Source organism: Meleagris gallopavo, chromosome 14, assembly GCF_000146605.3.
Source record: "Meleagris gallopavo isolate NT-WF06-2002-E0010 breed Aviagen turkey brand Nicholas breeding stock chromosome 14, Turkey_5.1, whole genome shotgun sequence".
Classification (NCBI taxonomy): Eukaryota; Metazoa; Chordata; class Aves; order Galliformes; family Phasianidae; genus Meleagris; species Meleagris gallopavo.
In genome coordinates, this window is record NC_015024.2 from 18,231,823 (window position 1) to 18,247,984 (window position 16,162).

Here is a 16,162-nt window from a genome sequence, read left to right on the forward strand (position 1 = left end):
AAAAAAAAAGAACTTGGAAAAGTTTGTAACAAAAAACTTCCTAATAGCCCTTGGAATTTCCAGAAACCTTAATCTAGTGTAATGCCAAGGATACAAGTCATTAACCTCTATTGCAACACCGTGGCAGAGAGGTGTAAGGGATTGCCCAAGCTCACATGTCCTGATCCAGAGCGCCAAGCCCTGAACTATAAATTGGATTGTGTTGTCATTTGAAAACGAACGATTTATAAATAGAAATGATGGTGCAGATAGCCTTAAATGAATTTGGAATAGATATGAAGACTAAGGATTTCCTTTTGTGCCCAAGCTAACCTCTGTGTACAAAACTGGGCATTTGCAGATAGCACTGGACGTTTTCTTTTGCCTTGAGCTTAGTGCCACACCATAGTTGGAAAGTGTTTCTTATGATTGAGTATCCAGGGTAGCCTGCAATTTCTGCCAAGAATTAGCTCCTACTAAACGAAGGCAAGGTTTCAGCAGTCTCGAGATTAAGAATTACATTCTCGTAGAAGTGCAAGCTCAAGTTGATTTGAAGGATCGAAGCACCCAGCCATGGTTGTTGTGCTCTGAAACACACAGGAGTGACTCATGACGTGCACGAGGCTCATGTCACAATGGCTCTGAGGGGTTGCTGTCCCCAGGCTCTGCACTGAAGAAGTTCAGCTGGAGGTGGCCAAGGCTGGGTTTGAATTGAAGCGCCCGTAGCAAGTAGCCGAGCATTTGGAAAGGAGCTCTCTGGTTTCGGTGCTGGTGATTGGTGACTTGATAGCTGGAATTAGTCTGAGAAAGTGCAAGAACTTAGTTACATTCATGTGTAATTTGTGCCTGGAAATCCTCTACTTCAGGACAAAACCAAATAGAAAAGAAAGCCTTGTCTGTGCTGGGCTGTGGCACAGGAGAGAGCAGCCCATACAAATCACCTGTGTGCAGCTGTTTGGTTGCAGATGAGGAGCCCATGGCTTCTGAGCTCCCAGCAGAAATGGGCACTGACTGCAAGCCAGAGAGCCAGACCAAAAGAGGTCAGGGCTTAATTTGGTGGTACCTTCCCTTCCAAACAAGCTGTGTCTTGAGATACCATACCAGGGTTAGCTAATATAATTACAGAGTTAAATAGCAAATAATAGCAGGGGCAGAGGAGAGCCAGGAGGTGCACTTGGCAGAAGGCCCTTGGCTGCTGGAAACACTGCGTCATAGGCACGGTCTGCAGCTTTGGTTTTGATAGCTGAGCTCCTCGTCCCACCCTCGGCATGAGGCAAGGTGCAGGCCAGAAGCGTGCTGGTCCCTGGTGAGGTGGTGTGACCTGTGTGTACAGCAGCAATGGCTTCTGCTAGTGGCCTCCACCTGACGTGGCCATGGCCTTGGTTCTCCCTGATAAGTGACCGGGGCAGGGCCGTGCCCTGCAGCAGATCTGCGCCTGCAAAGAGCATAAAAGTGCAGAGGGTGGTAAGTGGAAGGAGCTGGTCTTTGCAATTAAATGTGTGACATGTCTGAAGCCATGGGAAAACGGTTGTCCTCCTTCTCTTCTCGCCCATTCGGCACGACATGGGGAGGGCTGGCTGCCTTGCTGCTCTGTAACAGTGCCCAGCAAAACTTTGTTCCTGTTGTGGCTTTTTTTTTCCCTTCCTTCCCCTTGCCCTCAGCGTCCTCTTCATGTCACAGCCTCGTGCCCCCAGCACACAGCGGGAGTGCCAGCCCCGTGTCCCTGCAGGCCTGCCAGGCTTTGCCTGGGTCCTGTGAGACTCCGTGTGCCAGAAAAAGGGCCTGGGTGGGCGAAAACAGCAGTACATACCTCTGAGCAGTTCCGTGTAATGGTTTGTTTGCATAATGTGTTCAAACAGGGCTGGATCCCAGCGCTTGCAGGTACACAGCACACAGTGCTGCCATGTCCTTGCTGCTGGAGCCCCGCCGGGACAGAGGGAGGGGGAGAAGCACCGACAGCCCCGAGGAGCTGCATGTGCTGAGATGGCCATGCCTGCAGGCTGTCACGGGGCAGTGACCGTTCCCCTGAGTTGTTGCTGAGCAGCTGGCCGCCTCCTGAGCCACCGCTGCCACTGCTCCAGCCCAGAAGTGTCGCTGAGGCCTTGACCCCATGCTGCAGGCGCTGCGGAGGCTGCGCGGGCTCTTAGCAGGCGTGTTGAGCAAGAGTAGGTGGGCCATCACTGCCGCCAGCAGCTGTTTGCTCAGTCTTTGCGTGTTTAATTGTTCTGTCCTGCCTGGCTGATCGTGATGTAATACGTCCTACTTCACTTAACAGCTAGATCCAAACAACCAGCGGTGAGCTGCTGGGAAGAGGTGGCACTGCCCAGCCTGGGAGATGTCCTGCAGAGCTTCCACCGGGGCTGCACATCGCAGTCACGTTCTGCTTGGTGGCACTGGGAGAGCTCACCTCACTTCTGATAAACAAAGCGTTCTGTTGCAGTGAGTCATTGGGCAGAGCTGTTCCTGGGATACACGGTGGGATCATTTCCCACAGATGCGACCTTCTTCCACCTTTGGAAACGGCGTCCGCCTTCCAGACCTCCTGCTACTGCCTTGCTCTGCAACTCTGTAGAAGCTCCTTCTGCATTTAAATTAAATGTTAAAAAAGGAGAAATATTTTTTATATCATTAACCACAAATTTAAAGACATGGGTGGAACTCAAAAATATTTTTAGCGCAGAGGGGGGAGGCAATGCAGAGAGGTGAGAAGCGCGCTTTGTTGTGGAAGAAGTGATGGTCGGCCCTTTGCAGAAGAGAGAACCTGGTGTGGGGCTTTTTCCAGGAAGCACAAGAAAGAACCAAGAGGGGTTTCATCTTGCCACAAACAACAACAACAACAACAGAAAAAAAAGCACAAAGCTTCTCAGTTTCGAAGCACTCCAGAAAGCTGTTTATTAATTGCATGACTTCTAATGACATGTGACAAGTAGAAATTCGCTGCTGTCGCTTTCCCTGAGTAAGCAGTGCCCTGCCAGGCGCTCTTCAGAGGGCAGGCTATCGGAATTTATATTTTGACGAGCATTGAATCAGCCTTTCAGCACCCTATAAATAAGAGGCGCAGCGCTGCTGCCGGAGCGCAGGCCCAGAATAGCGTCGACTTCCTTGGGGCCGCAGCGAGGCCGAGCGCAGTCACCTCCAGCACAGGAGCAGAGCTAATGCATCTCCTGGCACGTTCCGTGTGGAGGTTGCCTCAGAAACCCTTCTTAGAATAAACTCTTCGGCAGAAGCAGGGAAGAGCAGGCATTTCTCAGAATGAATTGCATCTGCATCATGCAACGCAGCTTCCTCTTTTATTTAAATTTCCAACTGTGGACGTTTTAAGAGGCTGGTCAGCGTCGCCCCCATGTCTGAGATTTAACGATATTTGCTTTACAAGAGGGACTTTTCCAACTTTACCTAGAAAAGAGCTAACCCGAAACCCAGCCCTTGTGGTTAGCCAGCTTCCGTCAGTGGCTTGCAGTCAGCTCGTCTGTTCAAACAGAGGAAGCTGCGACTGTGACGGGAAGAGGGAGCTGAGTGCACACCAGGATCGCGGTGCCTCGGCTTGTATGAGGACCACAGCAGACAGTGCATAACTGCATCGGTATGCGGGATGCCAGCAGCCGGGCGGCGTGCGACCGACAGGCAGGAAAAAGGGATCAAGGAGGAGGCTCGCGCTTCGTGGCTCGCTCGGTGCCTTTAGCAAAACAAAAAAAGCTACCAAACCTCAAATAAAAGATGTCAGGCTGCATCTTTAAAGGCACCCTGCTGTTGAGTTAAAGTTCAGCAGAAACTAGATCATTGAGATATAAATCTTTTATTCAGCCCTGAATCGTGCCGAGCACTGCCGGAGGCGTGGGGCCGGGAGCCGGGCTGGCTGCTGCACAGCGCCCCGCGGGCTCCCGGCAGTGACCTTTCCACATTCCTGCTTCTTTCCATTCCCACCAGCTCTGCCCAAGGCATCGTTATTTATTCATTTGACAGGACCCCCTCAACGGCCGGAGTGCAAGCGTTTGTTCGGACGGAACACTGTGTGTAAGCAAGCTGCTTACATCTAGGCTCCGAGCTCCTTTCTGCAGTGCTGGGGCAGGCTCTAGGAATGGGCTGAAGGTTTCCCATGAAGGCAGCGTGAAGAGATGTGGGGCTGTGTGCATGGGGAGGAGGAAGAGCGGGAGCAGTGCCTCCCTATGGCACACCTGCCCAGCTCTGTGGGTGGACATCCCTGTGCTTCTTGTCAGGCAGCAGCTGAATGTTTTTTAGGTGCACTTGGGGTTTGTGCAGCACCTACAAGTGGCACAAAACAGGAACAGGAATGAGGGCTGTGTCCAGCCCAGCAACACTGCTGGAGTGATGCATAGGCATTTACCTCAGCCCTTTCCCTGTATGTGTACAGGAAACCCTGGACGCTCACACCAGGCCCTTTGCACAGAGCAGAAGTAGCAGCAGTGCCGAGTCTGGGCTCAGGTGTGAACCCTACCCGTGCCACTCAGAGGGCAAAGAGAAACCATCATCTTTGTCAGCTTGAGGAGTTCACGGAATCATTTTTGTTTTCATCATTCACCATAGCCATGAGAATTAGAGAGGCACTTCGTTGCTTTTTCAAGTGAAAGCCAGGATTTCCCGTCCTTGGTGATGTGAAGAGCAGGGGCTTTCAGAAAGCCAGTAAATGCGAAACCCTGAGAGCCCTGCAGGAGCTGGCTGTGCTGTAGGTCTTGCTAGGTTGATTTCACAGCTCTCTGAGACCACCAGCCACCTGCCCTGCCCTTCCTGCAGTGATCGAGGTGCAGCCCTGCAGCAGCTCTAATGTTTGCTTGTGTTGCAGACTGATGTTGGAAGAGGTTGTGGGAGACTTGTTAATAAAACACTGCAAGTAAGGAAAACCTGCTGTCCCCAGGTCCTACTCCCATCGTGTTTCATGAGCAGAACAGACAGATGAGCTCCTGGGAGTGCTCTGGGCATGGAAAGCTCACTTGATGGGGAGTGAGTCAACGCCAAATATTCCCCCAGTGAGCGAGGAGTGGGCAGGAGCTGCAGGGCTCTGCTCTTGTGTGAGCCTGGGAGCTTTGGGATGTGGAGCTGGGCACCCAGGCAGACCAGTGAATGTAAATTGCACTGTAGTCTCATTTGCTCCATCCTTGAAAACTCTCAGCATCGAGGACAGCAGTGAGGGGAACTACAGTTGTTCTAGTTGATGTTCCCTGGGCAGGGAGGGGAATTACTTTGTGTCAGAGGAGCTGGTCTGGAGCACAAGCAACGTGTGTGCCAGCTTGTCCCTCCTCAGTGCTTTATGCTGCTGGAAGAATGCAGGAAACTGTTTGCTCATTGCTGCTCTTAAATCTTAGTTGTGGAACTGTCTTTCCCTGAAGTCCAAAATATTTTGGCACTTGTCATGATAAAGGCATATTTTCTGTATATATATATTTTTCTTTTATTAGCAGAAACCATCTGCCCTGTAAACAGGGATCAGGAGAAAAGCCGTTCTGGCAGTTCTGCATCACGTGGGAATCCTGCATTGCACTGCATGGGAAAGGGCCTCATTTATGCCTTTTAATCTCTGCAGTAGTAAACTCCGAGCAGATCAGAAGCAACTAATTTAAGATGATGATTCTTGGCAAGAGATCTGAATTGCAGAAAGGCCGTGACTGTGCCTCTCTGTAGAGGTGCACAGCCTTGATTTAAGCAGCGTGGATGTTCCTGGAAAAGGCTGAGAGTGGAGGGAGGGGGACAAGGAGATGGGGGAGAGGTTGATTCAGAGGTTTAGGCAGGGGATAACGGCAGAAATCCAAAGCAAGTTTGCAGTGCCATAAGACTAAGCCACGGTTTTGAAAAAGTCCATAATGCCTGGTCTGTGGAAGTGGTGAAGTTTGGCTGCAGTTAGCCAGCGTGGCTGACAGAGCTCTGGTTTGGGATGCTGCTGATCCCAGGGGCTGCTACCGGTCCATCTGTCCATGGAAAGCACTACCAGCTGCCCCAGGGTCAGCAGTGAGAGCGCACAAATCCCCTCACCCTGCGCTCCCTGAACGTCCATTCCAGAGAGCATCTCCAGCGTGGGAGGAGAGCCGGACTAGACAGCAAACCAGTGTTAAAACTCAGGGTGTCAAGATGCACCCCTCCTCCTCTCTTGTGGCTTTCTATTCCGTTCCTGCTTTTATTTTTAACGTCACGGGTGTGTACGTGAGTGTACTTGTGAGCCTCTGTGTACACGTTAGTAAAACCTCATGCCTCCGCTGAGTTCCTGGCTGTAACTTAAACCTGGACTACCAGAGAGCTGCAGGCCTGAAGGAAGGCTTGATGGTCAACGGTCCCATGTTTTAGACTGAAACAGCTGATCATAATAGGGATTTTTTTTAGTTTTCTTTTAAAAGAAAGTATTTCAACTGTAAATTTTCAACTTCAGATAGAGCACGTTTTCTTTCAGTACAAGGCACAGCCAAACTTTGATCGATCAAAAACCAAACTCTAACTTCATCAGCAGAAAGTCTGCAACAAAGGCTGGTTGAAGAAGTGCACGAAGGCTGTGGATTTCTCACATGGAAGGATGTGTGTGCAGGCACTAAATGGAGTCTGCTTCATGGTCCGGTGCTTGTGTGTTGTGCTGAGAAAGAAATGGCTGGGGAGGATGAGCTGCTGGAAAGGAAAAGCCAACAAGAAGCAGCCTTAATTTTCAGTAGTTGCATCTGAAGTGCCTTGTTGCCTCCAGTGGGTGATTTTACAGACTTTCCAGTAAGACGGAAATGAAAATGCTGCAGAGCTTATGTATCTGAGGAATGTCCCAGTGTGGCATTAAAGATATGTCTGCACTGAGCCGCTGGGGTGCAGGTTTTCATGTGGTGAGAGCTAATTATGAACTTGTCCTTGGTTCTCAGGAGCGAAACCTGGACTGGTTCCCCCGGATGCGAGCTATGTCCCTCGTCAGCAGCGACTCAGAGGGAGAGCAGAACGAGCTGAGGAACCTGCAGGAGAAGCTGGAGTCCACCATGAAGCTGGTGACCAACCTCTCTGGGCAGCTGTCAGAGCTGAAGGACCAGGTAAGGGCGAGCAGAGCTGGCAGCCAGCCTGCGGTCGCACGCCCACGGGCAGCTCAGCTCCTACAAGCCTGTTCCACCAAGTGGGTTTTTACAGCTCCGTGGACTCTGTGAACCCTGTGCAGAGTTTTTCTAAAGTAATTTGTGCTTAGGAAAGCACTGAACAAAAAAAACCGCCCTCCCAAAGCCCAGCACTGTAGCTGACCTGCCTGTCAGTGCTGCGCAAACTAAATGGGTGACACCTCCCAAAAGGAAAAACTTGCACTGAAAAATCAAAGCTGACGTTGATGTCAGTCAGCCTTTGCTGGTGCACAGGGCCCGTGTCTGTATCTTTGTTTACAGTTCTCTTGTTAATACAGCTTTCACCCTCAAGACCTCAGTGCAATCCTGCGAGTCAGAGGATGTGATAGTTAGTGAAGTGCAGCACTGCTGCACGGACCTCAAAACCCACTGAGAAACTGGAGAAGAGCCTGAGCAGTTAGCGTGCAGTGGTCTCCTTCATGTTAGAGCTGTGCTGCTTGTGCAGATAAAAGTTTGCTACTGTCATGCTTTAATCTGCAGCACAGACTGCCTGCAGTGTTATTTTGCATTGCAGCATGCGCCGATTCTGCTCAACACACAAACGTTGCACAGACCTTAGAGGAGTATTTCAGTGCAGCAGTTGTCGGTGCAATGAGAGCTTGGAGACTTTGCTTTTAGTTTTGGCCAACTCCTTCCCATGTGTAACTAAGATCAATAGTTTCAATGTTGGAAGGTGTATTTGGGTAAACATTATTCTTTCTGGGAGAGGTTCACAGAGGATTATTTAAGATAATGTGAAGGTGAAGTAACAGCTGATCAGAGACTTACCAGTTGTGAATGAACTGAACTGCACTGTCAGTTATTACTCTTTGTACACGATGCTTCATTGACAGCGATGCTTTCCTTCGTGATGGCTGCATGGATTACAACCCAAGTGGAAGTAAAAGGCAAAACTGTTTCTGCCTGCCCTGGTGGAAGCTGTCTGTGGCAGCAAAGTGACTGCTTATCGTTATGGATTAATAACCTGAGCCAGATGGTTCTGCTCACTAAGCGTACATAGATAGCTGCAGTGGATGAAATGAATTGCAGGCTTGCACACAATTGTATCCCAGGGCAGTGGGTGGAATTGTGCAGGGCAGAAATGGTCAACAGATTTGGATCGTTGCCTTTTCAGACTTGATCTGCCTACTGCAGGATAGTTGGCAGAACTCTCTTCAATACTAATCTGATGCCTGCTTCCTATCTCTTCTCTGCTTCGACCCAATCTCTGTGTAAGCAAGTTATCTTTATGAAGATGGTCTTTGGGAGATGGCGCTGACTGCGATCCTGGCACTGACTTCAACCATGCTCTGCTTTCTGATGGAGCTGGGCCCTTCTCCCCAGCACCCTGCAGAGCACAGGGAGGGATTAGTGTCAGGTTGAGAGCAGAAAGTCTTTCTGCTCTTGGCTGTAATTAGTTTTCAGACGCTGTGCCATGGATCCCCTCGCTCCAGTTGGTTTTGAGGACAGAGGATGGAGGCAGTTGCTCTTTTGTCTGAGCTTTAATACTTGCTGGGTAACGTTTTTGCTCTTTTGCCTGGAAACAATTATCTTGAAACATGTGTCTTACGTCTTCCTGTTGAAGGGTCTGACTCAAAGTGGTCTGCAGACAACAGGAGTCTTTCCATCGGCTGAAGCCAGCTTTGGATTGGAACGCATTTATTTCTAAAGCTTGCAGCTCTTGGCTGCCCAAGCACTGAAAAACCCTTCTTACTCTTTGTGAAAATAAGAATGAAGGATTTAGCTTTTAAAGAGCTATTTGACTGTAAAAGCAAAAGAGGAAACCAGCTTCATTAATGTTGTGATAGCTTTTAGGAATTCCCCTAAGTACCGTTATTGAGAGCACCCTGCTTAAGTTGCAGGATGTTCCAATTATGTGACAAAGCCAGTTTGTCCCTCCTCCTGATTAGGAACTGTCTCCAGGAAAAGGAACCAGCTCAGGGAACTTTTATTTGTATTTATTTTATTGCAATTAAAGAGGGCAGACCTCTCATTCATTTGCTTTTCAAGCTTGTTAGGTTTCTGGAGACAGTAGTTAAAATCTGAAATCCAGCATGCCTGCTTTCACAAAGAAGAGAAATGCACGCAGAACCACTAAAATCTTGATCATTTTAATTCTGTGCAAAAAGATTACGACAGAATTGTCTGCAACAGCAGGGGATTAGATGTAATCATCCAGAAGTCCTTTCCAATGCTGCCTTCCTATGTCAGTAGGTATGAGGCAGCCGCAGTAGATGTTGGCTTCTTTCAAGACAGTGCCGTGACATCACCGAGACCCTTAACCTCTGTCCCCCAAACCTGACTTGTCCCCAGCAGTCACAGCCAAGCAGGTGAGGGCTGGCACGCTGTGAGCAGCGTGTTCTGAGTGTGCCCAAGGAACCAGTGCCCTGGTTGTGCATCTCGTGCATGCACTGCTCTCATTTCTGGACTTAACTCCAACTCACAAGCAACCTTTGGAACTAGGCAGAGTGCATCTACGTAATTACACACAATTATCTGAGAGCTCAACTTGACCCTGATGAACTTTGGGAGCCTTGGTTGGGTTTTGGTGTTTAATCACATACCGCTGGGGCTGACAGCTCCCCTACAAAACGAGTGTAGTTTGTTGTCTACTGTGCTGGGTGTCAGGTCACTGCAGCCATCAAACTTCTGCAAGAGATTCTCTTCCCAGGTAAATGTGATAGAGGCTCAAACTGCTCTGCCTTGCAGCCATGTGGCTCTGAATGTGAAAAGTATCAATTAGTTTTGTTTTGTTGCACTTTTCTCTTTTTTCTTTCTGTTTCTATTCCATAGAGTGGCTTAGATTGGAAGGGACCTTAAAGATCATCTAGTTCCAAACCTCATGTTGTGGGCAGGGTTGCCAACCTCTATATCAGACTGCCCAGGATCCCATCCAGCCTGGCCTTGAATGCCTCCAGGGATGGGATATCCACAACCTCTCTGGGCAGAGATAAGAATGTGATGCAGGGCCATGTCAAAGGCCTCACACAAGTCCAGGTAGACAACATCAGGTGGTGCAGCAGAGAAGTGTGTGTGTGTGTGTCTGGTGTTGTGCACAGGCCTTCCCTTCCCTGCACCCACGCCTGTCTCCCTGTGAAGCCCCATGAGCTTGTTGTGAAAGTACATTTCCAAAAGTGTGTCACAGAGAATGCGAGGTGTGACCTCTCCTTGTGAAAGTGTGGCAATTTTTCTTAAAAAGTAACAGAAAAATGACAGTTCTGCCTCCTCGTTGGTCAGACACTGAGCAAGGCACCAGCTGTAATAATGTTTAATTATGGTTTCAGGAGTGCTATTGTATTTCAGTCCTTTCCCTGGTGCAGAATTGGGTGTAACTGCACACCCAGCCTGTCTGGGTGCCTGGCCACAGCACTGTGTGCAGGGAGCATCCAGTGCCTTTCTGGAGCTGCACAGCATGGCTGGGTTTGACCAATGCATGTTCCCATGGTGGGCTTCAGACCCCACCTTAGCTGTGCTCCAGCTCCTGGCACACAGAGTGCCCCACTGCAAGGGAAGGAGGATCCACGGCCTCTAAATGCGTGTTTTTAGGCAAATACATTCAGGTGTGTGTTGCTGATGAGCGGTGTGTGAACATTCTGTCTCCTTTATAGTGCAATTGATGATTCCCACAATCAATTCTGTTGATCAACATCTGCAATTAAATAACTGAAAATTGAAAAAACTGCACGATTGTGGAGGTGGATGTTGCAAAAACAGCATGATCTGGCTCATTATCACAGAGCTTATGTTGAATTAAGGGACAAGGTTAGCTCCCATAAAGCAGAATGCTCCGTGTAGTTTCTCGTGCTTGAATACGAGATGACTTTATGGGGCCATAGTGGTTCTGTGGCAGGGGCACAGTTGCAGCCACATGTTTGTGCACGAGGCAGGGCACGGCTGTGTGCTGGCATGCTGCTTTGAGGCGGTTGGTGCAGGGAACTCCGTTTTCAGGTGGCTGTGGCTCCAACATCACTCTGTGATGGCAAGGTGCCCCTTTAGGGGGTCAGGAGGGATGTTTGCCCTCTCCTGATGCGAGCTGCAGCTGTCCAGCACCCCCAGCCTCATGTGAAGGCTCAGCCTTTCTTTCCACCCCTCCTGCCTTACCCTTGTCCAAGTTACCAGGTGCTCCTATTGGGAAGCTGCAGGCAGCCACCCGTGTTCATTCCTGCACCGATTCCTGCACAAACTCGTGTGCCACCAGGCTCTCAAGGCCGTTTCCTTGCAAGCAGAGCTCGGTCACACAAGCAGAGCCGTGGCTTTCCCCGAGGAGTTCCGGAGGCCTGGAGCTGCCTTTCCCATCTGTTAGCACTTGGCATAGGGGGCAGAAGAGCATTATTTGTAGAAGTGGTTTTCAGAAGAAGCCCTGACCACGATGGCTCGTTCCATGCTGACACACAGGAAGCAGCCAGGCCTAATGAGCAAACTTTTTAATTTTCCAGATGACCGAACAGAGGAAGCAGAAACAGCGCATCGGTCTCCTAGGACACCCTCCTCCCATGAATGTGAACCCACAGCAACCAGCATAAGTCAGAAGGGTCGCTTCTCCCTCTCGCAGCAACGTGAATAATGCTAACCGAGTCCAGATCCAACACTGAGGCTGCATCCCGTGTATGTTTAGTTCATCTTGTAAATACCCTGTTTTTATACTGTATGTATATGACTGCTACTATATAAAGTTTGGGGCATACGTATTGTAATTAGAACTGTTGGCACATGCCGGAGGTGAAACTTGTGCCAAAACTATCAAAATTGCCTTTTTATTGGAAGGACTAAAGAGAGCACCTGAATTGCACTTGAAAAGAATATTTGACTACGTGACATGTATTTTGTATTTAAAGAATAGAATAGCTAGTATTTATGTTTTTATACAATTGTGCAATATGAATTATGCAATCACAATATATTTGTAACTCCTGAATGTCCTAAAGGGAGTGCACATCTTTGAATCTGGTGTGTTAGTACAATGTAATAAATGGTATAAAATTACAGGTGTAAATGAGGCTGCTGCAAAATTGTGTTACTGGTGATTTTTCATACCCTTGGACATTTTTGTACCATGTGTGTAAATATCTTGCAATGCCATATCTGTTGCCTCTTCCTCCCAGGGATGACACTGGGAATCCATGAGCTGTTAAATCGATATCAGTTAAAACGAAACCTTACTTTGAAGCTTCCAAAGGGGGAAAAGAGAAGGTATTTTTTCAAGTGATTTCTTCAGAGTACTGAGGCTAAGAGAGCTCAGATATCGGGTTTTTTAAATGGTGAGATTTCTTAAAGGGAACTTTTTATGCAAAATGAAGTTTGGGATGAGTATGCACTACTGGTGAGTCGGCGCAGTCTCCTGCAGGCACTCTGTGCCACAACACATAACCCCATCGTGAGGCTGTCCAGGCTTTGTGTTCCTCATTGTAGGACCTTTTCCTTTTGTTTTTCCATGAGAGACCTCTGTGCCTGCCGGAGCTTTTCACAGACAGGCATTGCACCAAGTGATCCCGTTAGGATTGAGCACTGACATATGTAATGCTTATGAGAGAGCCACTGTTCTGAGGTTGTTTTGTCCCACCCCATTCTCTCCCTCCATTTGGTCACTTTCTTTGGTTTCTGATTCTAGAAAGCAGGAGGAGCCTTTTGTTTTCTGCAATCCATTGCTTCGTTTTATACATGGACTTCCTTTTACAAAAGCTGACTTCTCTGCAATACTGTCTACAAAAAAAAAAAAAAAAGCTACAAACAGAACTATGAAAATTTGTAAATGCATAAATATAGGTATTTAAATAAATGATGCAAAATCCCACATGTTCACAGGCTGCTGTGGTTTGTCCCCCGCCCCGAGGGCTGCGTGTGGTGCTGTCACACACACGGGCATTGGGGAAGCGGTGCGGGGGGGCCCTGCAGGGCAGGACTGAGCTCATCCCTCTGCAGCTCCAGGGGCACAGATAGGTCTAGAAACAACAGCACCAGCTGGGCCCTCTGCAGCCGCATGCAAACGTGCTCCAGGTCCTGCAATTGAGATGTGGAGTGCTGATATTTTGGGCTTGTCATCCTCAGGCTGAAGTGTTGGAGTTCTTGTTGTCTTGTTTTTCTTTTTTAAAGATTTCTCCAGCTCCGTGCATGAAGCGTTGCTGGCCGTGTATTTGATTCAGCTGCAGCTGGATCTACCTGGTACAATTAATCACCTTTAATCTGCATACAGCCATCTGAAAGGGGCAGGTCTCACTGCCACAGAGCGTCACCGTGTGCTGTGCTGGCACATCCCGTGCTGGAGGGAGCCCTGAGCAGCAGCTCCAAGCCAGAGAGCTGCTGGTGGTTTGAGAGCTCTTCATCACACCTCATTTCCATGCACATCCCAGTCAATCTGTTGCTGTCTCCTCTGCAGCCACCGGCTCCTAGCAAGGTGCACGCACAGGGAACGTGACGTGCAGCTGCTATCGGGGGTTGTGCAATAAAGGGAGGAGGATCTCATTTTCTCCGAACAGTAGAGACATGCATCTGACTCACTCCTTCCCTCCGTGCCATGCAGGGACAAACAAACACACGCAGATCCGCCAGGCTTCCTGGTGTCTCCCACAAGTCAGGTGAGAGGGAGGAGGCTGTGTGCGCTGTGGGAAGGCAGCAGCTTCCCGTGTGCCCTGTGCAGGGACAGCTGTGCTGCCTTGCTTCATCTTTGCCTTAAAAAGGCAAAAACCGAGCAGGCACTTCAGCGAGAAGTACAAGCCCCAATCTGTGCAGTGATCTGTGTGAGAGCCAGCTGCACAAAACCTGGTGTTTTCATGTGCGGTTCTCATTTCCCAGGAGATGTGGTGAGCTGCAAAAAGTGGTATTTTATTCCCCGTTGCTGCAGCTGCAGCCGAGTGCTGGAAGCGAAGCGCAGCCGTCCTGCGGCAGCACAGGGGAAGCCACCTTCCTTTCCTTTCCTCCCCTCCAGCAGCAAGCAGCACTCCTTGAAATCCATTTTGACGATGGAATTTTGTGTGTAGCCATCACACATCTTAATTTCTCTTCTTACACTATTTGGCTGCTAAGTCTCTTCTGCCTTTGCCTTCCACCTGGGCTGGGCTGGGCTGAGCTCCACACCCATGGCTGCAGGGCGGCACTGGGGACAGCTGCTCCCCTGGGAAAGCCACCTCGGGACCAACTGCCCCGCAGCGGAGGGAGTCTTTTCCACTAATATGATTATCTATTGAAATTACAGAAGGTTTTATTCACAATTCGGGGACTTGAAAGTGAAAATATTCCCAAACCAAAGATGAGAATCTGTAATGACACTCATGGTTTCTTTGCATTGACCTTTGCTCGGGACCCCAGAACGTCACCTCTCAGACACATGCGATGGATACGAGGTTCCAGCTGTCCACGCTGGCAGAGATCTCCGCAGCGGTTTTTCTCAGAGACATCAGAAATGAGCTGTCACGGGAAACCCTCCACAAATGGTGAGGTTGGTGCGCGCTGCTGGTTGGGTGGAATAGCTCTGAGTTTCAGCAGGTTACTTCAAGGAACAAAACTCGCCCTGCAGACCACAGCCAGAAGCGCACGCTTTCCTTGTGATGCAAAACCCAGATTCAGCGGTGGCCAGGAGGAACCGGCACCTCTCTGCCCTGGTGCTTTCATAGAATCGCAGAAGGGACCTTCAAGCCCATCCGTTCCAACCCCCAACTGTGGGCAGGACCCCGCTGCCCAGCTCAGGCTATGCAGGGCCCACGCATGGCTTTGGGCACCTCCAGGGATGGGGCATCCACAGCTCTGGACAGCACTGCTGGGACCTCACGGCCCCTTCCCTCAGCCCACAGTCACACATGTCCACGGTCTGTACATAGGAGAGAGGGATCTGGGTGTTGCTCATGTGGATCCACTCCAGTGCATGTGGGTATCCGTGGGACCCCCGCTGCTGGATCACACCTTCAGCAGAGTGGTGGGGATGTGGCGGAGAGGCCAAGAGGGCAGCAGGAAGGATTTGAGGTGCGGGAAGAGGTGACTTGTGAGGAGCTGGAACTGCGCGACGTCGGAAGCAGGGACTGGGAAAGGAAGCAAGGCTTCCGGGTGCTGTTGGAGAGGATGCAATGACCTGTGCAGAGGATGTCGAGAGGAGCAGCTGCTGGTTGGGAGCCCAGAGGCTGAGGGCCCACACTGGAAACTCTGTGACTGAAAACCCCTTCCTGACCTCCACTACACTGAGCGGTGCGGTGACGCATCCCGGTGGCAGCTCAAGAATGAGATTAAAGTTGGGCGTCTCCACCCATCTGGCGGGCAGCTGCAATGGCTCTGTCTGGAGCCTGGGTTTGAAGCAGGACTGCTGTACCTGAAACTTTGGGAATACGATTATGTCGTCTTTTAAACAAGAACTTTCATTCGGAGGTGAAAATGAAAGTGACCTTCAGAAGAGGAAGGAACAAAAAGAATCTACCAATTTTTCTAATAATGGAAAGTCCTCGAGGGGAAGGATCTCCATGTATTTTTCAATTTGCATGAATGGCTGAATGTGTGGATGAGAATTTTCGTCGCTAATGAAGCAGGCGACGTGCTAATCAAGGCCATGCAAATAACTGCTCAGAAAGCACAGCCGAAGCGCCGTGGCCCTGAGACAACTAAATGGCAGCTCCCAGCCCTGTCCTCGATTTCACAGCAAATTGGCACAGGGGCAGGACAAAGGAGCCTGGATTGCAGCCGCGGTGCTCACGGCAGGGACTCGCGATGGGGCGCGTGTGATGGATCCCTCCTTACATAATGGAGTCTTGATTGATACTTTGTCGGGAGAGTCATAATATAGCTCCGTGTAACAATTCAACTTGTCTCCCAGAATGGGAAATGCTCCTACACACAGGCTTAATAGGGTTTTTTAAATTGCCCATTGTATTTCTGAACAAGAGAAACTTATTTGGAGTACTTTCCCTTTTACGTTTCCAACATAAGCACCTGCAGACATTGCGCTGTGTGTTCCCTGGGTGTTCTCCCGCAGCTCCTCGGCCGCCCGACATGCAATGTCAGCGTGATGCTCAGGTGCTGCAGCGCAGTGTCCCAAAGTGCCTTCAGGTTCATCGTGGCCAGCAGTGACCCTCATTCACATGTGAACTCGGTCAGTAGGACGGGTTGGTATCTGGGGCAAAAACAGTATAGAGTCATTGAAG

At 49.7% G+C, this 16,162-nt stretch overlaps 1 protein-coding gene across 4 annotated transcripts in view; it reads left to right on the forward strand.

Annotated features, from left to right (window-relative positions):
- The window catches only part of ITPR1 (inositol 1,4,5-trisphosphate receptor type 1), a 147,719-nt gene extending 134,883 nt beyond the window's left edge, over positions 1-12,836 (forward strand). For all 4 annotated transcript variants that reach the window (XM_019620242.2, XM_019620243.2, XM_019620244.2 and 1 more), the window contains 2 exons: positions 6,825-6,986; positions 11,480-12,836. In XM_019620242.2, the coding sequence (XP_019475787.2) occupies positions 6,825-6,986; positions 11,480-11,566 (249 nt within the window). In that variant the 3' untranslated portion in view covers positions 11,567-12,836. The remainder of the gene's footprint in view (positions 1-6,824; positions 6,987-11,479) is intronic.
- Positions 12,837-16,162: the final 3,326 nt, after the last annotated feature.